Source organism: Oncorhynchus keta, chromosome 11, assembly GCF_023373465.1.
Source record: "Oncorhynchus keta strain PuntledgeMale-10-30-2019 chromosome 11, Oket_V2, whole genome shotgun sequence".
Lineage (NCBI taxonomy): Eukaryota > Metazoa > Chordata > Actinopteri > Salmoniformes > Salmonidae > Oncorhynchus > Oncorhynchus keta.
In genome coordinates this window covers 33,656,401-33,675,080 of record NC_068431.1, presented here as the reverse complement: position 1 = coordinate 33,675,080, position 18,680 = coordinate 33,656,401, and the positions used below count along the sequence as shown (strand labels likewise).

At 44.2% G+C, this 18,680-nt stretch overlaps 1 protein-coding gene across 12 annotated transcripts in view; it reads right to left on the bottom strand.

Moving 5' to 3' along the window:
* Positions 1-18,680, bottom strand: part of LOC118390087 (autism susceptibility gene 2 protein-like) — a 475,976-nt gene that overhangs the window by 324,669 nt on the left and 132,627 nt on the right. Inside the window, exon 1 of one of the 12 annotated variants that reach the window (XM_052457022.1) lies at positions 112-701. The exons of the other annotated variants lie outside the window; for them this stretch is intronic. Within the exon in view, the coding sequence (XP_052312982.1) occupies positions 112-159 (48 nt within the window). The 5' untranslated portion in view covers positions 160-701. Of the gene's footprint in view, positions 1-111; positions 702-18,680 lie in introns of those variants that run through there. 12 annotated transcript variants of the gene reach the window in all.

Sequence of the window (18,680 nt, the reverse complement as noted above, 5' to 3'; positions counted from 1 at the left end):
GTCAGAAGGTAAGGCTATGTTCCAAATGGGCTATTTTCCCTATATAGTGCACAGCTTTTGGACAGACACCAATAGCAAGTCAAAGCAGAAACCAACAGCTCATTGATTTACCTTTTCGTTGTATTTGAACTTGACATAGAACCAACTGGACTTGATCATCCTGCCTCCGTCTGCTGTCTCTGGCTGACTCAGTGTGCCGACGGTAAGGGAACAAGTTAAGTCTTTTCCTAAAGGAATCAAAAACAGTAACAGCAACCCGCCAAAAGGTCCCACAGCTAGAAGACAGCCAAAACACCAGTTTCTTCTTTCTCCTGCTTCTGTTGTTCTTTATCCTCTCTGCTTGCTCCTGGTTCTGTTGTTCTTTATCCTCTCTGTTTGCTCCTGGTTCTGTTGTTCTTTATCCTCTCTGCTTGCTCCTGGTTCTGTTGTTCTTTATCCTCTCTGTTTGCTCCTGGTTCTGTTGTTCTTTATCCTCTCTGTTTGCTCCTGGTTCTGTTGTTCTTTATCCTCTCTGTTTGCTCCTGGTTCTGTTGTTCTTTATCCTCTCTGTTTGCTCCTGGTTCTGTTGTTCTTTATCCTCTCTGTTTGCTCCTGGTTCTGTTGTTCTTTATCCTCTCTGTTTGCTCCTGGTTCTGTTGTTCTTTATCCTCTCTGCTTGCTCCTGGTTCTGTTGTTCTTTATCCTCTCTGCTTGCTCCTGGTTCTGTCCTGTTCTTTTCTTTATCCTCTCTGTTTTGCTCCTGGTTCTGTTGTTCTTTATCCTCTCTGTTTGCTCCTGGTTCTGTTGTTCTTTATCCTCTCTGTTTGCTCCTGGTTCTGTTGTTCTTTATCCTCTCTGCTTGCTCCTGGTTCTGTTGTTCTTTATCCTCTCTGCTTGCTCCTGGTTCTCTCTCTCACTCCCACTTCCTCTGTCCCTCTCTTCTACCCTCTTTGCTTCCTCCCGTCTCTCTCAACCTTTCTCTCCCTGGCGTGGTGTGTGTGTGGTGTGGGTGTGTGGCGTAGCTGGCTTGGCAGTCTGACAGCAGCTCTCCTCAAATGGACTTTAGCTGTATGTTCATCCCTATTGGCATATGACAGTAAGAAGGGTGTTCTGTCCTCTTGTTGTCCTCGTCCTCGGCTCTGACTACACACACTACTGCAGTAACCTCCTCCTCTCTGCTCACTGCCCAACCCATTTTCTCTCGTTTGCCTCTCTCTCCTCCCGCTTTCTCCCGCTTTGTCTCTCTCTCTCTCGCTATCTCTCTTTTATTCCTCCCCTTTAATCAACATATTTGTTCTCTCTCCTTGGCTCTCTCTGTTATGCCCTGTGTATAGAGCTCTTTCTCATTTATTTTAAACATTGCTTTAGTTGCTGTTCTCTTCTTATAGAGGAAGCCCTTTGTGATTTCTCCATAGATCTCTAGTAGTGTATTTGACATTTGCTTCACCACTGGACTTTGATTCAACAGACTTGTTCTTAAAAAAAAGGTATTAAAAGTGCTTTACTATCCAGTGTGCCATCTTCAAACACCGTATAAACATTCACTCAGTTGGTTATGACATCCCAGTCCCCTTAGTCTTGTCTGTACTGTATGAGGAAGAGTACAAGAAGTCTAAAAATGACCACGTACACACAGCTCAGATTGGGCCAGCGGGCCACCCTGCCTGTGTTTACATTCTGTCACTCTCCCTAGTAGCACATCAGGTTAGGATAACTCACACACAGCTTCTTGTGTATATAATTATGTCATCTGGGACAGCTGTGTGAAGTACCTGCCAGCTATAATAGGGTCCTTTATCCCAGGAGAATTATCCACATTTGGCAACACAACCTGAAACAGTAACAACTCTGTTGGAAGGCAATCCATCTGTCACTACACAGAAATAGTGTATGTATCAACGAACAATATTAATGAGATGCACCATAATACCAAAAGCTTGAGTTTAGTTATTATCCAAGGAGAAGCTGAGAGGCCGTCTTTCGGGACAAGCTAGGACGCATTGCAGTGAAAGAGAGTACAATATTTGAAAGCTGTTTGAAGTTCACAGGTATAAAAGCCAAATATAACTTAACGTAATGCTGTAAAGAAAAGGTTAACAATGTTTTATATATGATAAAGCAAGAAGCACACTCAGACCCCAAAATGTGGGTTCACTTGGGACAATACCCTCTGCAAAAACAAACAGAGAAAACAGTTGAGTACCATACGGTATGGGTTCTGTTTCCAGGCCTACGCAGTAAACTCTTGTCAGATGGGCTTAGGTCATCACTGGGGATGTTCTAAACACAGGGGGGGTATACCCCCGGACCCTCGGGCTGTGTTGGCTCCTCATGCATAGTGACAGTCCTCGCTGCCTGCCTACCCGCTCCCTTCCCACAGACACATGCACACGCTTGGCTATGCGCCCCGCGGCCAGCACTGTGCTTGAATCACCAGAGAACAAAAAAACACACAGCAGCCATTCCATCCACAGACTGGTGTGCCTTAGCAAGAAAATAGGGCACGATGCACAATACACAGAGTACACAGCTCTAAAACAGGACATAGAGAAAGACCGTGCTTTAAGTCTGCGTTAGTCTGTATTAGTGTGTGTTAGTCTGTGTTACTCTGTATTAGTCTGTATTAGTGTGTATTATTCTGGTTAGTGTGTATTAGTGTGTGTTAGTCTGTGTTAGTCTGCATTAGTCTGTAATAGTGTGTGTTAGTCTGTATTAGTCTGTATTAGTGTGTGCTAGTCAGTTAGTTTGTGCTAGTCTGTGTTAATCTGTATTAGTCTGTATTAGTGTGTGTGTTAGTCTGTTATACTGTGTTAGTCTGTATTAGTGTGTGTTAGCATGTATTAGTGTGTGTTAGTCAATTAGTCTGTGTTAGACTGTATTAGTCTGTGTTAGTCTGTATTATTGTGTGTTAGTCTGTATTCATGTGTGTTAGTCTGTATTAGTGTGTGTTAGTCTGTATTAGTGTGTGTTAGTCTGTATTAGTGTGTGTTAGCCTGTATTAGTGTGTGAGTCTGTGTTAGTCTGTATTAGTGTGTGTTAGTCAGTTAGTCTGTGTTAGTCTGTATTAGTCTTTGTGAGTCTGTATTATTGTGTGTTAGTCTGTATTCATGTGTGTTAGTCTGTGTTAGTCTGTTATTGTGTGTTAGTCTGTGTTAGTCTGTTACTGTATCAGTGTTAGTATGTTATGTGTGTTAGTCTGTTTGTGTGTGTTAGTCTGTTTGTGTGTGTTAGTCTGTAGGTATCTGTTACTGTATCAGTGTTAGTATGTTATGTGTGTTAGTCTGTTAGTGTGTGATAGTCTGTGTTAGTGTGTGTTAGTCTGTGTTAATCTGTATTAGTCTGATTTAGCGTGTATTATTCTGTGTTAGTGTGTTTTAGTGTATGTTCGTCTGTATTAGTGTGTGTTAGTCAGTTAGTCTGTGTTAGTCTGTATTAGTCTGTGTTAGTCAGTTAGTGTGTGTTAGTCTGTTAGTGTGTGTTAATCTGTAGTAGTGTGTGTTAGTCTGTATAGTCTGTATTAGTCTGTAATAGTGTGTGTTAGTTTGTATTAGTGTGTGCTAGTCTGTGTTTATCTGTGTTAGTCTGTACTAGTGTCTGCTAGTCTGTGTTAGTCTGTTAGTGTGAGTTAGTCTGTTAGTGTGTGTTAGTCTGTGTTAGTCTGTTAGCGTGTGATAGCCTGTATTAGTGTGTGTTAGTCTGTATTCATGTGTGTTAGTGTGTGTTAGTCTGTATTAGTGTGTGATAGCCTGTATTAGTGTGTGTTAGTCTGTATTTGTGTGTGTTAGTCTGTGTTAGTGTGTGTTAGTCTGTATTCGTGTGTGTTAGTCAGTTAGTCTGTGTTAGTCTGTATTAGTCTGTGTGAGTCTGTATTAGTGTGTGTTAGTCTGTATTTGTGTGTGTTAGTCTGTTAGTGTATCAGTGTTAGTCTGTTAGTGTGTGTTAGTCTGTTTGTGTGTGTTAGTCTGTTTGTGTGTGTTAGTCTGTGTTAATCTGTATTAGTCTGATTTAGTGTGTATTATTCTGTGTTAGTGTGTTTTAGTGTATGTTAGTCTGTATTAGTGTGTTAGTCAGTTAGTCTGTGTTAGTCTGTATTAGTGTGTGTTAGTCTGTATTCGTGTGTGTTAGTCTGTGTTAGTGTGTGTTAGTCTGTATTCGTGTGTGTGAATGTGTGTTAGTCTGTATTAGTGTGTGTTAGCCTGTGTTAGTGTGTGTTAGTCTGTATTAGTGTGTGTTAGTCAGTTAGTCTGTGTTAGTCTGTGTGAGTCTGTATTTGTGTGTGTTAGTGTGTGTTAGTCTGTTAGTGTATCAGTGTTAGTCTGTTAGTGCGGGTGTTAGTATGTGTTAGTATATCAGTGTTAGTCTGTTAGTGTGTGTTAGTCTGTTTGTGTGTGTTAGTCTGTAGGTGTGTGTTAGTCTGTGTTAATCTGTATTAGTCTGATTTAGTGTGTATTATTCTGTGTTAGTGTGTTTTAGTGTGTGTTAGTCTGTGTTAGTCTGCATTAGTCTGTAATAGTGGTGTGTTAGTCTGTATTAGTCTATAATAGTGTGTGTTAGTCTGTGTTAATCTATATAAGTCTGTATTAGTATTTATTATTATGTGTTAGTGTGTATTAGTGTGTGTTAGTCTGTGTTAGTCTGTAGTAGTGTTTGTTAGTCTGTATTAGTCTGTAATAGTGTGTGTTAGTCTGCATTAGTGTGTGTTAGTCTGTGTTAGTCTTCATTGGTCTGTAATAGTGTGTGCTAGTTTGTTTTAGTGTGTGCTAGTCTGTGTTTATCTGTGTTAGTCTGTACTAGTGTGTGTTAGTATGTTAGTGTATCAGTGTTAGTGTGTGTTAGTGTGTGTTAGTCTGTTAGTGTGTGTTAGTCTGTTAGTCTGTATTAGTCTGTTAGTGTGTGTTAGTCTGTTTTAGTTTGTTAGTCTGTTTTAGTCTGTTTTAGTATGTTAGTGTGTGTTAGTCTGTGTTAGTCTGGTAGTGTGTGCTAGTCTGTGTTAGTCTGTTAGTGTGTGTTAGTGTGTGTTAGTCTGTGTTAGTGTGTTTTAGTGTGTGTTAGTCTGTGTTAGTCTGTATTAGTCTGTTTTAGTGTGTGCTAGTCAGTTAGTTTGTGCTAGTCTGTGTTAATCTGTATTAGTCTGTACTAGTGTGTGTTAGTCTGTATTATTGTGTGTCAGTCAGTTAGTCTGTGTTAGTCTGTATTAGTCTGTGTTAGTGTGTGTTAGCCTGTGTTAGTGTGTGTTAGCCTGTATTTGTGTGTTTTAGTGTGTGTTAGTCTGTTAGTGTGTGACAGTCTGTGTTAGTGTGAGTTAGTGTATCAGTGTTAGTCTGTTAGTGTCTGTTAGTGTGTGTTAGTCTGTTAGTGTGTGATAGTCTGTGTTAGTCTGGTAGTTTGTGTTAATCTGTGTTAATCTGTGTTAGCCTGTATTAGTCTGTGTTAGTCTGCTAGTGTATCAGTGTTAGTCTGTTAGTCTGTGATAGTCTGTGCTAGTCTGTGTTAGCCTGTATTAGTCTGTGTTAGTCTGTTAGTGTGTGTTAGTCTGTTTGTGTGTGTTAGTCTGTTTGTGTGTGTTAGTCTGTAGGTGTGTGTTAGTCTGTAGGTGTGTGTTAGTCTGTGTTAATCTGTATTAGTCTGATTTAGTGTGTATTATTCTGTGTTAGTGTGTTTTAGTGTGTGTTAGTCTGTGTTAGTCTGCATTAGTCTGTAATAGTGGTGTGTTAGTCTGTATTAGTCTATAATAGTGTGTGTTAGTCTGTGTTAATCTATATAAGTCTGTATTAGTGTGTATTATTATGTGTTAGTGTGTATTAGTGTGTGTTAGTCTGTGTTAGTCTGTAGTAGTGTGTGTTAGTCTGTAGTAGTCTGTAATAGTGTGTGTTAGTCTGCATTAGTGTGTGTTAGTCTGTGTTAGTCTTCATTAGTCTGTAATAGTGTGTGCTAGTTTGTTTTAGTGTGTGCTAGTCTGTGTTTATCTGTGTTAGTCTGTACTAGTGTTTCAGTGTTAGTGTGTGTTAGTGTGTGTTAGTCTGTTAGTGTGTGTTAGTCTGTTAGTGTGTGTTAGTCTGTTAGTCTGTATTAGTCTGTTAGTGTGTGTTAGTCTGTGTTAGTCTGTTAGTGTGTGTGTTAGTCTGTTAGTGTGTGTGTTAGTCTGTTTTAGTCTGTTAGTGTGTGTGTTAGTCTGTTTTAGTATGTTAGTGTGTGTTAGTCTGTGTTAGTCTGTTAGTGTGTGTTAGTCTGTGTTAGTGTGTATTAGTCTGTGTTAATATGTATTAGTAATAATAATAATAATATAATATATGCCATTTAGCAGACGCTTTTATCCAAAGCGACTTACAGTCATGTGTGCATACATTCTACGTATGGGTGGTCCCGGGGATCGAACCCACTACCCTGGCGTTACAAGCGCCATGCTCTACCAACTGAGCTACAGAAGTCTGTAGTCTGTATTAGTGTGTGTTAGTCTGTGTTAGTCTACATTAGTATGTAATAGTGTGTGTGAGTCTGTATTAGTCTGTTTTAGTGTGTGCTAGTCAGTTAGTTTGTGCTAGTCTGTATTAATCTGTATTAGTGTGTGTTAGTCTGTATTATTGTGTCAGTCAGTTAGTCTGTGTTAGTCTGTATTAGTCTGTGTTAGTGTGTGTTAGCCTGTATTTGTGTGTTTTAGTGTGTGTTAGTCTGTTAGTGTGTGACAGTCTGTGTTAGTGTGAGTTAGTGTATCAGTGTTAGTCTGTTAGTGTGTGTTAGTGTGTGTTAGTCTGTTAGTGTGTGATAGTCTGTGTTAGTCTGGTAGTTTGTGTTAATCTGTGTTAGCCTGTATTAGTCTGTGTTAGTCTGTTAGTGTATCAGTGTTAGTCTGTTAGTGTGTGATAGTCTGTGTTAGTCTGTGTTAGCCTGTATTAGTCTGTGTTAGTCTGTTAGTATATCAGTGTTAGTGTGTGTTAGTCTGTTAGTGTATCAGTGTTAGTCTGTTAGTGTGTGATAGTCTGAGTCTGTGTTAGTCTGTTTGTGTATCAGTGTTAGTCTGTTAGTGTGTGTTAGTCTGAGTTAGTCTGTTAGTATATCAGTATTAGTCTGTGTTAGTCTGGTAGTGTGTGTTAGTCTGTAATAGTGTGTGTTAGTCTGGTTGTGTGTGTTAGTCTGTGATATTGTGTGTTAGTCTGGTAGTGTTTGTTAGTCTGTGTTAGTTTGTGTTAGTCTGGTAGTGCGTGTTAGTCTGTGTTAGTCTGTTTGTGTATCAGTGTTAGTTTGTTAGTGTGTGTTAGTCTCTGTTAGTATATCAGTGTTAGTCTATGTTAGTCTGGTAGTGTGTGTTAGTCTGTAATAGTTTGTGTTAGTCTGATAGTGTGTGTTAGTCTGTGTTAGTCTGTGTTAGTCTGGTAGTGTGTGTTAGTCTGTGGTAGTCTGTGTTAGTCTGGTAGTGCGTGTTAGTCTGTGTTAGTCTGTTAGTATATTAGTGTTAGTCTGTGTTAGTCTGGCAGTGTGTGTTAGTCTGTGTTAGTCTGGTAGTGTGTGTTAGTCTGGTAGTGTGTGTTAGTCTGTGTTAGTCTGGTCGTGTATCAATGTTAGTGCGTGTGAGGATAATGAGAATTTGCTGTAGCGATCAAAAGGTTATCTACAGCTGCTTTTGGAATCTTAGTTTAGCAATTAAACACAGCATGCAAAAAGATCATATCATTAAAATTGAATTTAATAGAGTAGAATCATGCTAGGAAGAACAGAACATTGTTCATGCATGGCTCAATACACTGCACACTACAGTGCACTGCTGCCTGATAGGGTATGATTTGAGCTAATGCTGCTTCCTTGCTCCACTTTCTGAGAACAGTCTAAACCTTGTAGGATCATGTGATTCAATGCTATGAGTTTTCTTTATCATCCGTTCCCTGTTAAATACCTTCATCCCACAGAGCCCAACAGAGGAGCCTTACAGACGAGCTGCTTAGAAGGCTGAGAGAGAAGGCCCCAGGCTGCCTGCCTGACTATACAGACGCTTCCCTGCAGGAGGCAAACAATCTCCTGGATGGAGAAAGGGACGTGTGTTTGTGCATGTGTAGGCTTCCCCAGTCCCTACACCCTGAGCTGGCGCACTGAGCTTGCTAACAGGAGGATAGAGAGGGTGAGTGTCGCAGCAGCCCTTCTCTCTTCTCCTTTCTCAGCTATACCAGCCCAGATGTTCCAGTGTCCTCCTCTACAGCTCCAATGTTCTGCTAAACCCGCTGCCTGCCGTGGAAGAACATGAAGAAAAACCCCTCCTCCTCCAACCCAAAGTCCCTCATGCACAAACATCCCCTTCACTCCCCTAAATGTTTTTAGTGGTTCCTTTAATCTTTTAAGCTCTTTGGGGGCTAATGGTGCAGTACTCTATTGAAAGTAACACAGCCCCTTACATAAACAAGCTGGGGAGAAAAAAGGAGGGGAATGAGAGAAAGACGAAGGGGTGTTGGTAAGATATAAGGGAATTCTTCAAAAGCATTGGCACTACTACAAACATTTGCTACATTTCCGATTCTTTCTTCTCCTCCGCTCCAGGGTTTGACCTGGCTTGTGGATGGTTCCGTGTGATACAGAGAGAGAGATTCAGTGATGAAGAGGGGAATCATCCTGAATCATTGTGAGAGTGCAGAGTGTAATGTGACGTGAGCGTGCATGTTAAGGAGGTCTCAGGCCCCCTGCTCTCTTCTCTCCTTCTCTCTCCCCGACTGAGGTCTTTAACGTAGCTGCACGCACCAGGAGGCAGTGGCCCGGTATGGCACGGCAGGGCATGGCACGGACAGGATGATGTTATGCTGTTTCCTCTCATCTCCTTCCTTCCCCTCCCCAGGCTCTTACTTGTCTCGCCGAACAAAGGGCTCTTCATGCTACACACAGATATTAGTGCACTGCAGCCCCTCTGATGGTTAGATAACACAGGGGGAGACAGGGGACTGAGCCAGAGACATGGCACGCACAGGAAATCCAGTTATACCCCTCTCTCCTCTCCTAATATAGAGGATTAGGGTACCAGTCTGCTCTAGCAAAGACGACTTGCTATAAGAACCGGCATTACGCTTTACAAGGTTTCCTCTTTTGGGTAAAGCCAGACGAGGGCTGGTGAGGTGGGCATTACTAACATGGAGGAAATACATTGGAACCATTGGTAAACAGGAAAGAAAAACAAAAAAGATATCATTAGCAGATATGATGAGCAACAGTATCAACAGTATCCGGATGGGATGAAAATCACAGACTATAATCTTCTGTTTCAGGAAGATTATTATCACCATATAAGCAATGCCCTCCAGTCTGCCATGAGGTCATGATGCCCCTAGCTGGACTGTGCCTGACCCTGAGTGCATGGCCCTGTGCTCCAGTCCGGGATGCTCTGTACTGTTCTGCTGTGCCACCCTGTCTGTGTGATGATGGTGACCTGTCCTGACTCCTGAGGCAGCAGACCAGAGTACCATGGGAGTGAGGCTGCCTGCCCTCCTGCCACCCTTACAGAGAACAGTTAGTAACAGCTCTGGTAATGGCACAGCCTCCCCTGCCTCGCCATTTCCTCTCACACTGAGAGAGCGAATTTCGTGACTGGAAGAAAGTGTTACACAACCGACAAACTCTGTAACTGTGCCAGTCTGTGTGTATGTACTTACAGTACCAGTCAAAAGTTTGGACACCCCTACTCATTCAAGGGTTTTTCTTTATTTGTACTATTTATACTTTGTAGAATAATTGCAAAGACATCGAAACTTTGAAATAACACATGTGGAATCATGCAGTAACCAAAAAAAGTGTCAAACAAATTCAAATCTATTTTATATTTGAGATTCTTCAAAGTAGCCACCCTTTGCCTTGATGATAGCGTTGCACACTCTTGGCATTCTCTCAACCAGCTTCACCTGGAATGCTTTTCCAACAGTCTTGAGGGAGTTTCTACATATGCTGAGCACTTGTTGGCTGCTTTTCCTTCACTCTGCAGTCCCACTCATCCCAAACCATCTCAATTGGGTTGAGGTTGGGTGATTGTGGAGACCAGGTCATCTGATGCAGCACTCCATCACTCTCCTTTGTCAAATAGCCCCTACACAGCCTAGAGGTGTGTTTTGGGTCATTGTCATGTCGAAAAACAAATGATAGTCCCACTAAGCCCAAACCAGATGGGATGACGTATCGCTGCAGAAAGCTGTGGTAGCCATGTTGGTTAAGTGTGCCTTGAATTCTAAATAAATCACAGACAGTGTCATCAGCAAAGCATGCTTCACAATGGGAACCACACATGTGGAGATCATCCGTTCACCTACTCTGCGTCTCACAAAGACACGGCGGTTAGATCCAAAAATCTTATATTTGGACTCATCAGACCAAAGGACACATTTCCACCGATCTAATGTCCATTGCTCGTGTTTCTTGACCCAAGCAATCGTCTTCTTCTTATTGGTGCCCTTTAGTCGTGATTTCTTTGCAGCAATTTGACCATGAAGGCCTGATTCACTCAGTCTCCTCTGAACAATTGATGTTGAGATGTGTATGTTACTTATTTGGGCTGCAATCTGAGGTGCAGTTAACTCTAATGAACTTATCCTCTGCAGCAGAGATAACTCTGGGTCTTCCTTTCCTGTGGCGGTCCTCATGAGAGCCAGCCATGATAGAGCTTGATGGTTTTTGCAACTGCATTTGAAGAAACTTTAAAAACTTTAGTTCTTTAAATGTTCCAGATTGACTGACCTTCATGTTGTAAAATAATGATGGACTGTCATTTCTCTTTGCTTATGTGAGCTGTTCTTGCCATAATATGGACTTGGTCAGTGACATGCCCCTCATTTTGAACTCATTCCTTCTCACAAATCAGAGGAGACTTGGGGGGGGTTGAGAGATATAAGGAGAGGGAGAGGAAAGGACAAAAAAAGAATGGGGGAATAATTCCACGTTCCAATAACTTTTAGACTCATGCAGGTGCCGGTGCCAACCCTGATGTTCCAGCTCTCCTTCCTCCTAAACAGATTCGCACGCACACCTCTACTCCACTGGGAACCGGGATGGAACAGGGAACTGGCCGACCCATAGGCCCAAGCTGCTGCTCCATCCACTGCTGCCTTGGCGAGCAGAGGGATCAGATGAAAGCAGGAAAGAGAGATAAACTCGCTGTAATTGCTCACAGGCGAGGGAAGTGGGTGGGGGGGAACAATGGCGTGGAGAGACAGGTAGGGGAGGGTTAGCTGGAGCGGAGCGAGGTTGGAGAGGAGACGAAAGGAGAGGAAAGGGCCTAATGGAGTAGCGGGCCAGGAGACTGTCTGTGCGTGTGCACTGAGGACCTGGACCATGCCGTAGGCAAATCAGTACCAACAGGATAGGGGGGACAAAGAGAAAGAGAAAGAGAGCGCGAAAGAGAGAGACTCAGATAACAGAGAGCCATAGTCTGCCAGTGCCATATTCCAGACCTTGGATAGTTAATATGATACCAGTGGTTTTAGTGGGAGCACCTGCAGTAGGGAAATGGTGCTAGAGCAGCCCCTGCAGTAGGGAAATGGTGCTCGAGCAGCACCTGCAGTAGGGAAATGGTGCTAGAGCAGCCCCTGCAGTAGGGAAATGGTGCTCGAGCAGCACCTGCAGTAGGGAAATGGTGCTAGAGCAGCCCCTGCAGTAGGGAAATGGTGCTCGAGCAGCCCCTGCAGTAGGGATATGGTGCTCGAGCAGCACCTGCAGTAGGGAAATGGTGCTGGAGCAGCCCCTGCAGTAGAGCAATGGTGCTACAGCAGCACCTGCAGTAGGGAAATGGTGCTGGAGCAGCACCTGCAGTAGGGAAATGGTGCTAGAGCAGCACCTGCAGTAGGGAAATGGTGCTCGAGCAGCACTTCCAGTAGGGATATGGTGCTGGAGCAGCCCCTGCAGTAGGGAAATGGTGCTAAAGCAGCACCTGCAGTAGGGAATTGGTGCTGGAGCAGCCCCTGCAGTAGGGAAATGGTGCTCGAGCAGCACCTGCAGTAGGGTATTGGTGCTGGAGCAGCCCCTGCAGTAGGGAAATGGTGCTGGAGCAGCCCCTGCAGTAGGGAAATGGTGCTGGAGCAGCCCCTGCAGTAGGGAAATGGTGCTCGAGCAGCACCTGCGTTAGGGAAATGGTGCTCGAGCAGCACCTGCAGTAGGGAAATGGTGCTGGAGCAGCCCCTGCAGTAGGGTATGGTGCTACAGCAGCACCTGCAGTAGGGAAATGGTGCTGGAGCAGCACCTGCAGTAGGGAAATGGTGCTAGAGCAGCACCTGCAGTAGGGAAATGGTGCTCGAGCAGCACCTGCAGTAGGGAAATGGTGCTGGAGCAGCCCCTGCCGTAGGGCAATGGTGCTGGAGCAGCCCCTGCAGTAGGGAAATGGTGCTACAGCAGCACCTGCAGTAGGGAAATGGTGCTGGAGCAGCCCCTGCAGTAGGGAAATGGTGCTCGAGCAGCACCTGCAGTAGGGAAATGGTGCTGGAGCAGCCCCTGCAGTAGGGAAATGGTGCTACAGCAGCTCCTGCAGTAGGGAAATTGTGCTGGAGCAGCCCCTGCAGTAGGGAAATGGTGCTAGAGCAGCACCGGCAGTAGGGAAATGGTGCTACAGCAGCACCTGCAGTAGGGAAATGGTGCTGTAGCAGCCCCTGCAGTAGGGAAATGGTGCTCGAGCAGCACCTGCAGTAGGGAAATGGTGCTGGAGCAGCCCCTGCAGTAGGGAAATGGTGCTACAGCAGCACCTGCAGTAGGGAAATGGTGCTGGAGCAGCCCCTGCAGTAGGGAAATGGTGCTAGAGCAGCACCTGCAGTAGGGAAATGGTGCTCGAGCAGCACCTGCAGTAGGGTAATGGTGCTGGAGCAGCCCCTGCAGCAGGGTAATGGTGCTAGAGCAGCCCCTGCAGTAGGGAAATGGTGCTACAGCAGCACCTGCAGTAGGGAAATGGTGCTAGAGCAGCGCCTGCAGTAGGGAAATGGTGCTAGAGCAGCACCTGCAGTAGGGAAATGGTGCTGGAGCAGCCCCTGCAGCAGGGAAATGGTGCTAGAGCAGCCCCTGCAGTAGGGAAATGGTGCTAGAGCAGCACCTGCAGTAGGGAAATGGTGCTAGAGCAGCACCTGCAGTAGGGAAATGGTGCTAAAGCAGCCCCTGCAGTAGGGTAATGGTGCTAGAGCAGCACCTGCAGTAGGGTAATGGTGCTAGAGCAGCACCTGCAGTAGGGTAATGGTGCTAGAGCAGCACCTGCAGTAGGGAAATGGTGCTAGAGCAGCACCTGCAGTAGAGAAATGGTGCTAGAGCAGCACCTGCAGTAGGGAAATGGTGCTAGAGCATCACCTGCCGTAGGGAAATGGTGCTAGAGCAGCACAACTTTTCCCTACAACATTGCTATAGGCTAAGGCAGTGTTTCCCAACCCTGGTCATTGAGTACCCCCAACAGTATACATTTTTATTGTAACCCTGGGCAAGGACACCTGATTCAAAATGTCAACTAATCCTCAAGCCCTCAATGAGCTGAATGAGGTGTGTTTGACCACGGCTCCAACAAAAGGAGGAGGACCAGGGTTGGGAAACACTGGGCTAAGGTAACAAAGAAGATACAGTGGGGCCAAAAAGTATTTAGTCAGCCACTAATTGTGCAAGTTCTCCCACTTAAAAAGATGAGAGAGGCCTGTAATCTTCATCATAGGTACACTTCAACTATGACAGACAAAATTAGGGAAAAAAACTGAAAATAACATTGTAGGATTTTTAATGAATTTATTTGCAAATTATGGTGGAAAATAAGTATTTGGTCACCTACAAACAAGCAAGATTTCTGGCTCACACAGACCTGTAACTTCTTCTTTAAGAGGCTCCTCTGTCCTCCACTCGTTACCTGTATTAATGGCACCTGTTTGAACTTGTTATCAGTATAAAAGACACCTGTACACAAGCTCAAACAGTCACACTCCAAACTCCACTATGGCCAAGACCAAAGAGCTGTCAAAGGACACCAGAAACAACATTGTAGACCTGCACCAGGCTGGGAAGACTGAATCTGCAATAGGTAAGCAGCTTGGTTTGAAGAAATCAACTGTGGGAGCAATTATTAGGAAATGGAGGACACACTGATAATCTCCCTCGATCTGGGGCCCACGCAAGATCTCACCCCGTGGGGTCAAAATGATCACAAGAACGGTGAGCAAAAATCCCAGAACCACATGGGGGGACCAAGTGAATGACCTGCAGAGAGCTGGGACCAAAGTAACAAAGCCTACCATCAGTAACACACTACGCCGCCAGGGACTCAAATCCTGCAGTGCCAGACGTGTCCCCCTGCTTAAGCCAGTACATGTCCAGGCCCTTCTGAAGTTTGCTAGAGAGCATTTGGATGATCCAGAAGAAGATTGGGAGAATGTCATATGGTCAGATGAAACCAAAATATAACTTTTTGGTAAAAACTCAACTTGTCGTGTTTGGAGGACAAAGAATGCTGAGTTGCATCTAAAGAACACCATACCTACTGTGAAGCATGGGGGTGGAAACATCATGCTTTGGGGCTGTTTTTCTGCAAAGGGACCTGGACGACTGATCCGTGTAAAAGAAAGAATGAATGGGGCCATGTATCGTGAGATTTTGAGTGAAAACCTCCTTCCATTAGCAAGCATTGAAGATGAAACGTGGCTGGGTCTTTCAGCATGACAATGATCCCAAACTCACTGGCCGGGCAACGAAGGAGTGACTTCATAAGAAGCATTTCAAGGTCCTGGAGTGGCCTAGCCAGTCTCCAGATCTCAACCCCATAGAAAATATTTGGAGGGAGTTGAAAGTCCGTGTTGCCCAGCAACAGCCCCAAAACATCACTGCTCTAGAGGAGATCTGCATGGAGGAATGGGCCAAAATACCAAAAACAGTGTGTGAAAACCTTGTGAAGACTTAAAGAAAACTTTGACCTCTGTCATTGCCAACAAAGGGTATATAACAAAGTATTGAGATAAACTTTTGTTATTGACTTTACTTATTTTCCACCATAATTTGCAAATAAATTCATAAAAAATTCTACAATGTGATTTTCTCGATTTTGTTTTCTCATTTTGTCTGTCATAGTTGAAGTGTACCTATGATGAAAATTACAGGCCTCTCTCATCTTTTTAAGTGGGAGAACTTGCACAATTGGTGGCTGACTAAATACTTTTTTGCCCAGCTGTATGTGTGTGTGTGTGTGTGTGTGCGTGTGCGTGTGCGCGTGTGTGTGCGTGTGTGTGTCCGTGTGTGTGTGTATGTGTGTGTGTGAGTGCGCGTGTGTGTGTGTGTGTGTGTGTGTGTGTGTGTGTGTGTGTGTGTGTGTGTGTGTGTGTGTGTGTGTGTGTGTGTGTGTGTGTTTTGACGATACACAGAAATATCTCCAGAGATTTAAGCATAGTCTGTTGAGCAAACGTATCTAAGCTAGGTAATCATAATTGGATCCTTGAGAAGCAATGACACACCAAAGCCCATGCAGACAGACATCTCTAAAGCCCAGTGACCCACTGCACATCTACACCTCTCATTTCACACACACTCAAACAGGACAAATTCATTCACTTTTTTCCAGAGTTACAAGGGATAAGAATTGACACATTTACTATTATAACAACAATAACATAACTATTTATATCAGGCTGGATGAAATATTGGTATAATAATCAAATAGGACATTCTTGAATTATACCTTAACGAGGAACCCCTAGACCTCTTTGCGGACCCCCCCCCCGAACCCCAGGTTGGGCCCCTGTCCTGACACACTCTCCAGACATGGATAAATAAATCACCTTAACACAGATTATAATGCCCTTAATGTAATAACACTCATGATTCCAGGGAAGAAAAAGGACACATATCCATTCTCTTGGCCATTACTACAACCCACATGGGGCCTCTTATTGTGGACAGAAGCATAGCAGCAGCATTAAAACCCTCGAGCATCATGTCTAAAATATAGACTGCAGCACATTACCAGGCTCCTTAGCAACAGCCATTACGTTACAGCAGATTGGTGGAGGCCGAGTCGTCTCCTAGCGAGGGTTGCCAAGCGCTATTGATCAAACTTGTGAACTACAGTTAACTACCAAAATAAAGGAAACACCAACATTAAGTGTCTGAATTGGGCGTTGGGCCACCACGAGCCAGAACAGCTACAATTCCCATTGGAATGGATTCTAGTGTTTGGAACTCTATTGGTTGCAATGCAACACCATTCTTCCAAATTAAATTCCAGAATTTGGTGTTTTGTTGATGGTGGTAAAAAACACTGTCTCAGGCACCACTCCAGAATCTCCCATAAGCATTCAATTAAGATCTGGTTAAGATCTGGTGACTGAAACACACACACACCCTTTGAACCCCCTACGCTCCTCTTTCAAAGTCACTGAGATCTCTTCTTCCAGTCATGGTAGCCAAAATATTGGGCAACTGGGCATTTTTATACATGACCCTAAGCATGATGGGATGTTCATTGCTTAATTAACTCAGGAACCACACCTGTGTGGAAGTAGCTTTTTTCAATATACTTTGTAGACCTCATTTACTCAAGTGTTTCCTTTATTTTGGCAGTTACCTGTACGTGTGTAGCATTGACAGGGTGAATGTATGAGGAGGAGGGGGGGTGGAGGGAGGAGGGGGAGCCCCCGCTGTCTGTGTGGAGGAGAGGAGAACCTGAGGGGGAGAATGAAAAGAGAGCAAGTGCTGTATATACCCTCTGACTCTGCCTGCTTCGAATAGCTCCCAGATCACACACACACACACACACACACACACTCCCCGCTGCTCAGCATGTGTTTTTCCAACAGTCTTTCAGCATCTGCATTGTATGACTGGAGGGGAAGCCTGGTCTCTGAGGAGAAATAGAAAAGCATCAAAACTGCCTTCTCAACCTGCCCTAAACGGGTCAACACAGGGAGAGAGAAGAGACTGAGACGCTATCATCAAGGCCTGCCTGGGCTAAATGCACCAGTTTGAAGCCAAATGAGTTAAAGGGCAAGTTAAAAGGCACAAATTTCAAAGCAGTATATTATTACTGTCTTATTGAAGAAGTCCATGTTTTTTGAGAGAGAGGGAGATAGAGTAGAGAGAGCTCTGTTCATTGTGTTATAATTAAGCAATAAGGTCTGGGGGGGTGTGGTATATGGTCAATATACCACGGCTAAGGGCTGTTCTTAGGAACGACGTAACGCGGAGTGCCTGGATACAGCCCTTAGCCTTGGTATATTGGCCATATATCACAAACCCCAGAGGTGTCTGATTGCTATTATAAAGTGGTTACCAACATAATTAGAGCAGAAAAAAAGTAATGATTTGTCATACCGTGGTATACGGTCTGATATACCATGGCTGTCTGCCAATCAGCATTCAGGGCTGTAACCAACCAGTTTATAATAGCTAATAAACTGAGCTCATTTTAGCTTTAGCATCATTAGCAACAGGGAGCTGCACAGCGCCTGGGAAGAGCAGAGCAAATTGGCTCTGAGATGCAGCATTACAGAGAGATAGAGGAAGGAAGAAGGAGAGAGAGAGAGAGACGGAGAAGGAGGGAGGGAAATGAGCGCGTTCCCCCCAAAAAAATCCATCTCCACCTTGCATGGCAATCTAAATTCTATCGCCAGTCAGGCATTCTCATCAGCTCGCAGCAGAGGGTGCCAAAACATCACTTAACTCCCACATAGACAACACTCACATACCTTACATTCCACAGAGCTTACAGTCCAATTTCCTACCTAAAAATACCAGACATCGTTTGGTGCTGCAAAATATTACTACATACTACTTTCCTGACTGCCTGTCTGTATTGGTTGTGTCTGGGTGTGTGAGAATGCTTGTCTAGACATTGTTTCTCTTGGGCATTGTATTGTGCAGCTATAGATACAAACATATTCCTTAAGTTTCATGAACTCTTGTCTTTCTGGAGGAAAGCTCACACATCCCCCCTGAGCTGTTAGTCTACGGCAAGGTTAGCTGACCAATAACTCATTTCTGTGGGTGTGCTCGAGAGAGAGAGAGAGAGAGAGAGAGAGAGAGAGAGAGAGAGAGAGAGAGAGAGAGAGAGAGAGAGAGAGAGAGAGAGAGAGAGAGAGAGAGAGAGAGAGCAGAGCGCAGACCATGAATGAGCAGGTCATGAACAGATGAGCGCCTGATGATAGATTTACAGTTGGACACCAGGACATATACAAGATAATACCATCCACAACATCATGACCTTTACTCCAAATCAAAACTCCAGACATACAATCTGATTTTGTACATGACTTCCCCCAGTGCAGAGGGTCACAGGGCGTCAACTGTCAACTACTCTCCTGACACCTGAGACCCCAGTGTGTGCAGGTGACATGTTTGGTGAGAGGAGAGTGAGCTGACAGACACAGCACCAGCATCACAGGAGTTTTTGACTGCACTGACCCTTTAAATGCCTTATTACATGATAACGACTTCTTTTTCAAATCAGGTTTCATGGATTCCCATCTACACTCCCTAATCAAAATGAATGTCTCTCTGAACAGCACGATAAACTCACCCATTAAATTAAGACCATAGTCAGTCAGAATTAGGGTGCAATAACAGCAATAGAAGAGACATATTCCATTTGGGATATCACAACAACAAAGAAGTTACTGCAAACAACGAGCACTTTCTTTTCTCTCAGATCTCATTGCACTTATGATAGAACAGCAGAATATGTACAGTCGGATGCTCCTCTCCTCCACTACTCCTCCGTTTCAACAACAAAACTAAAACAATAACAAATG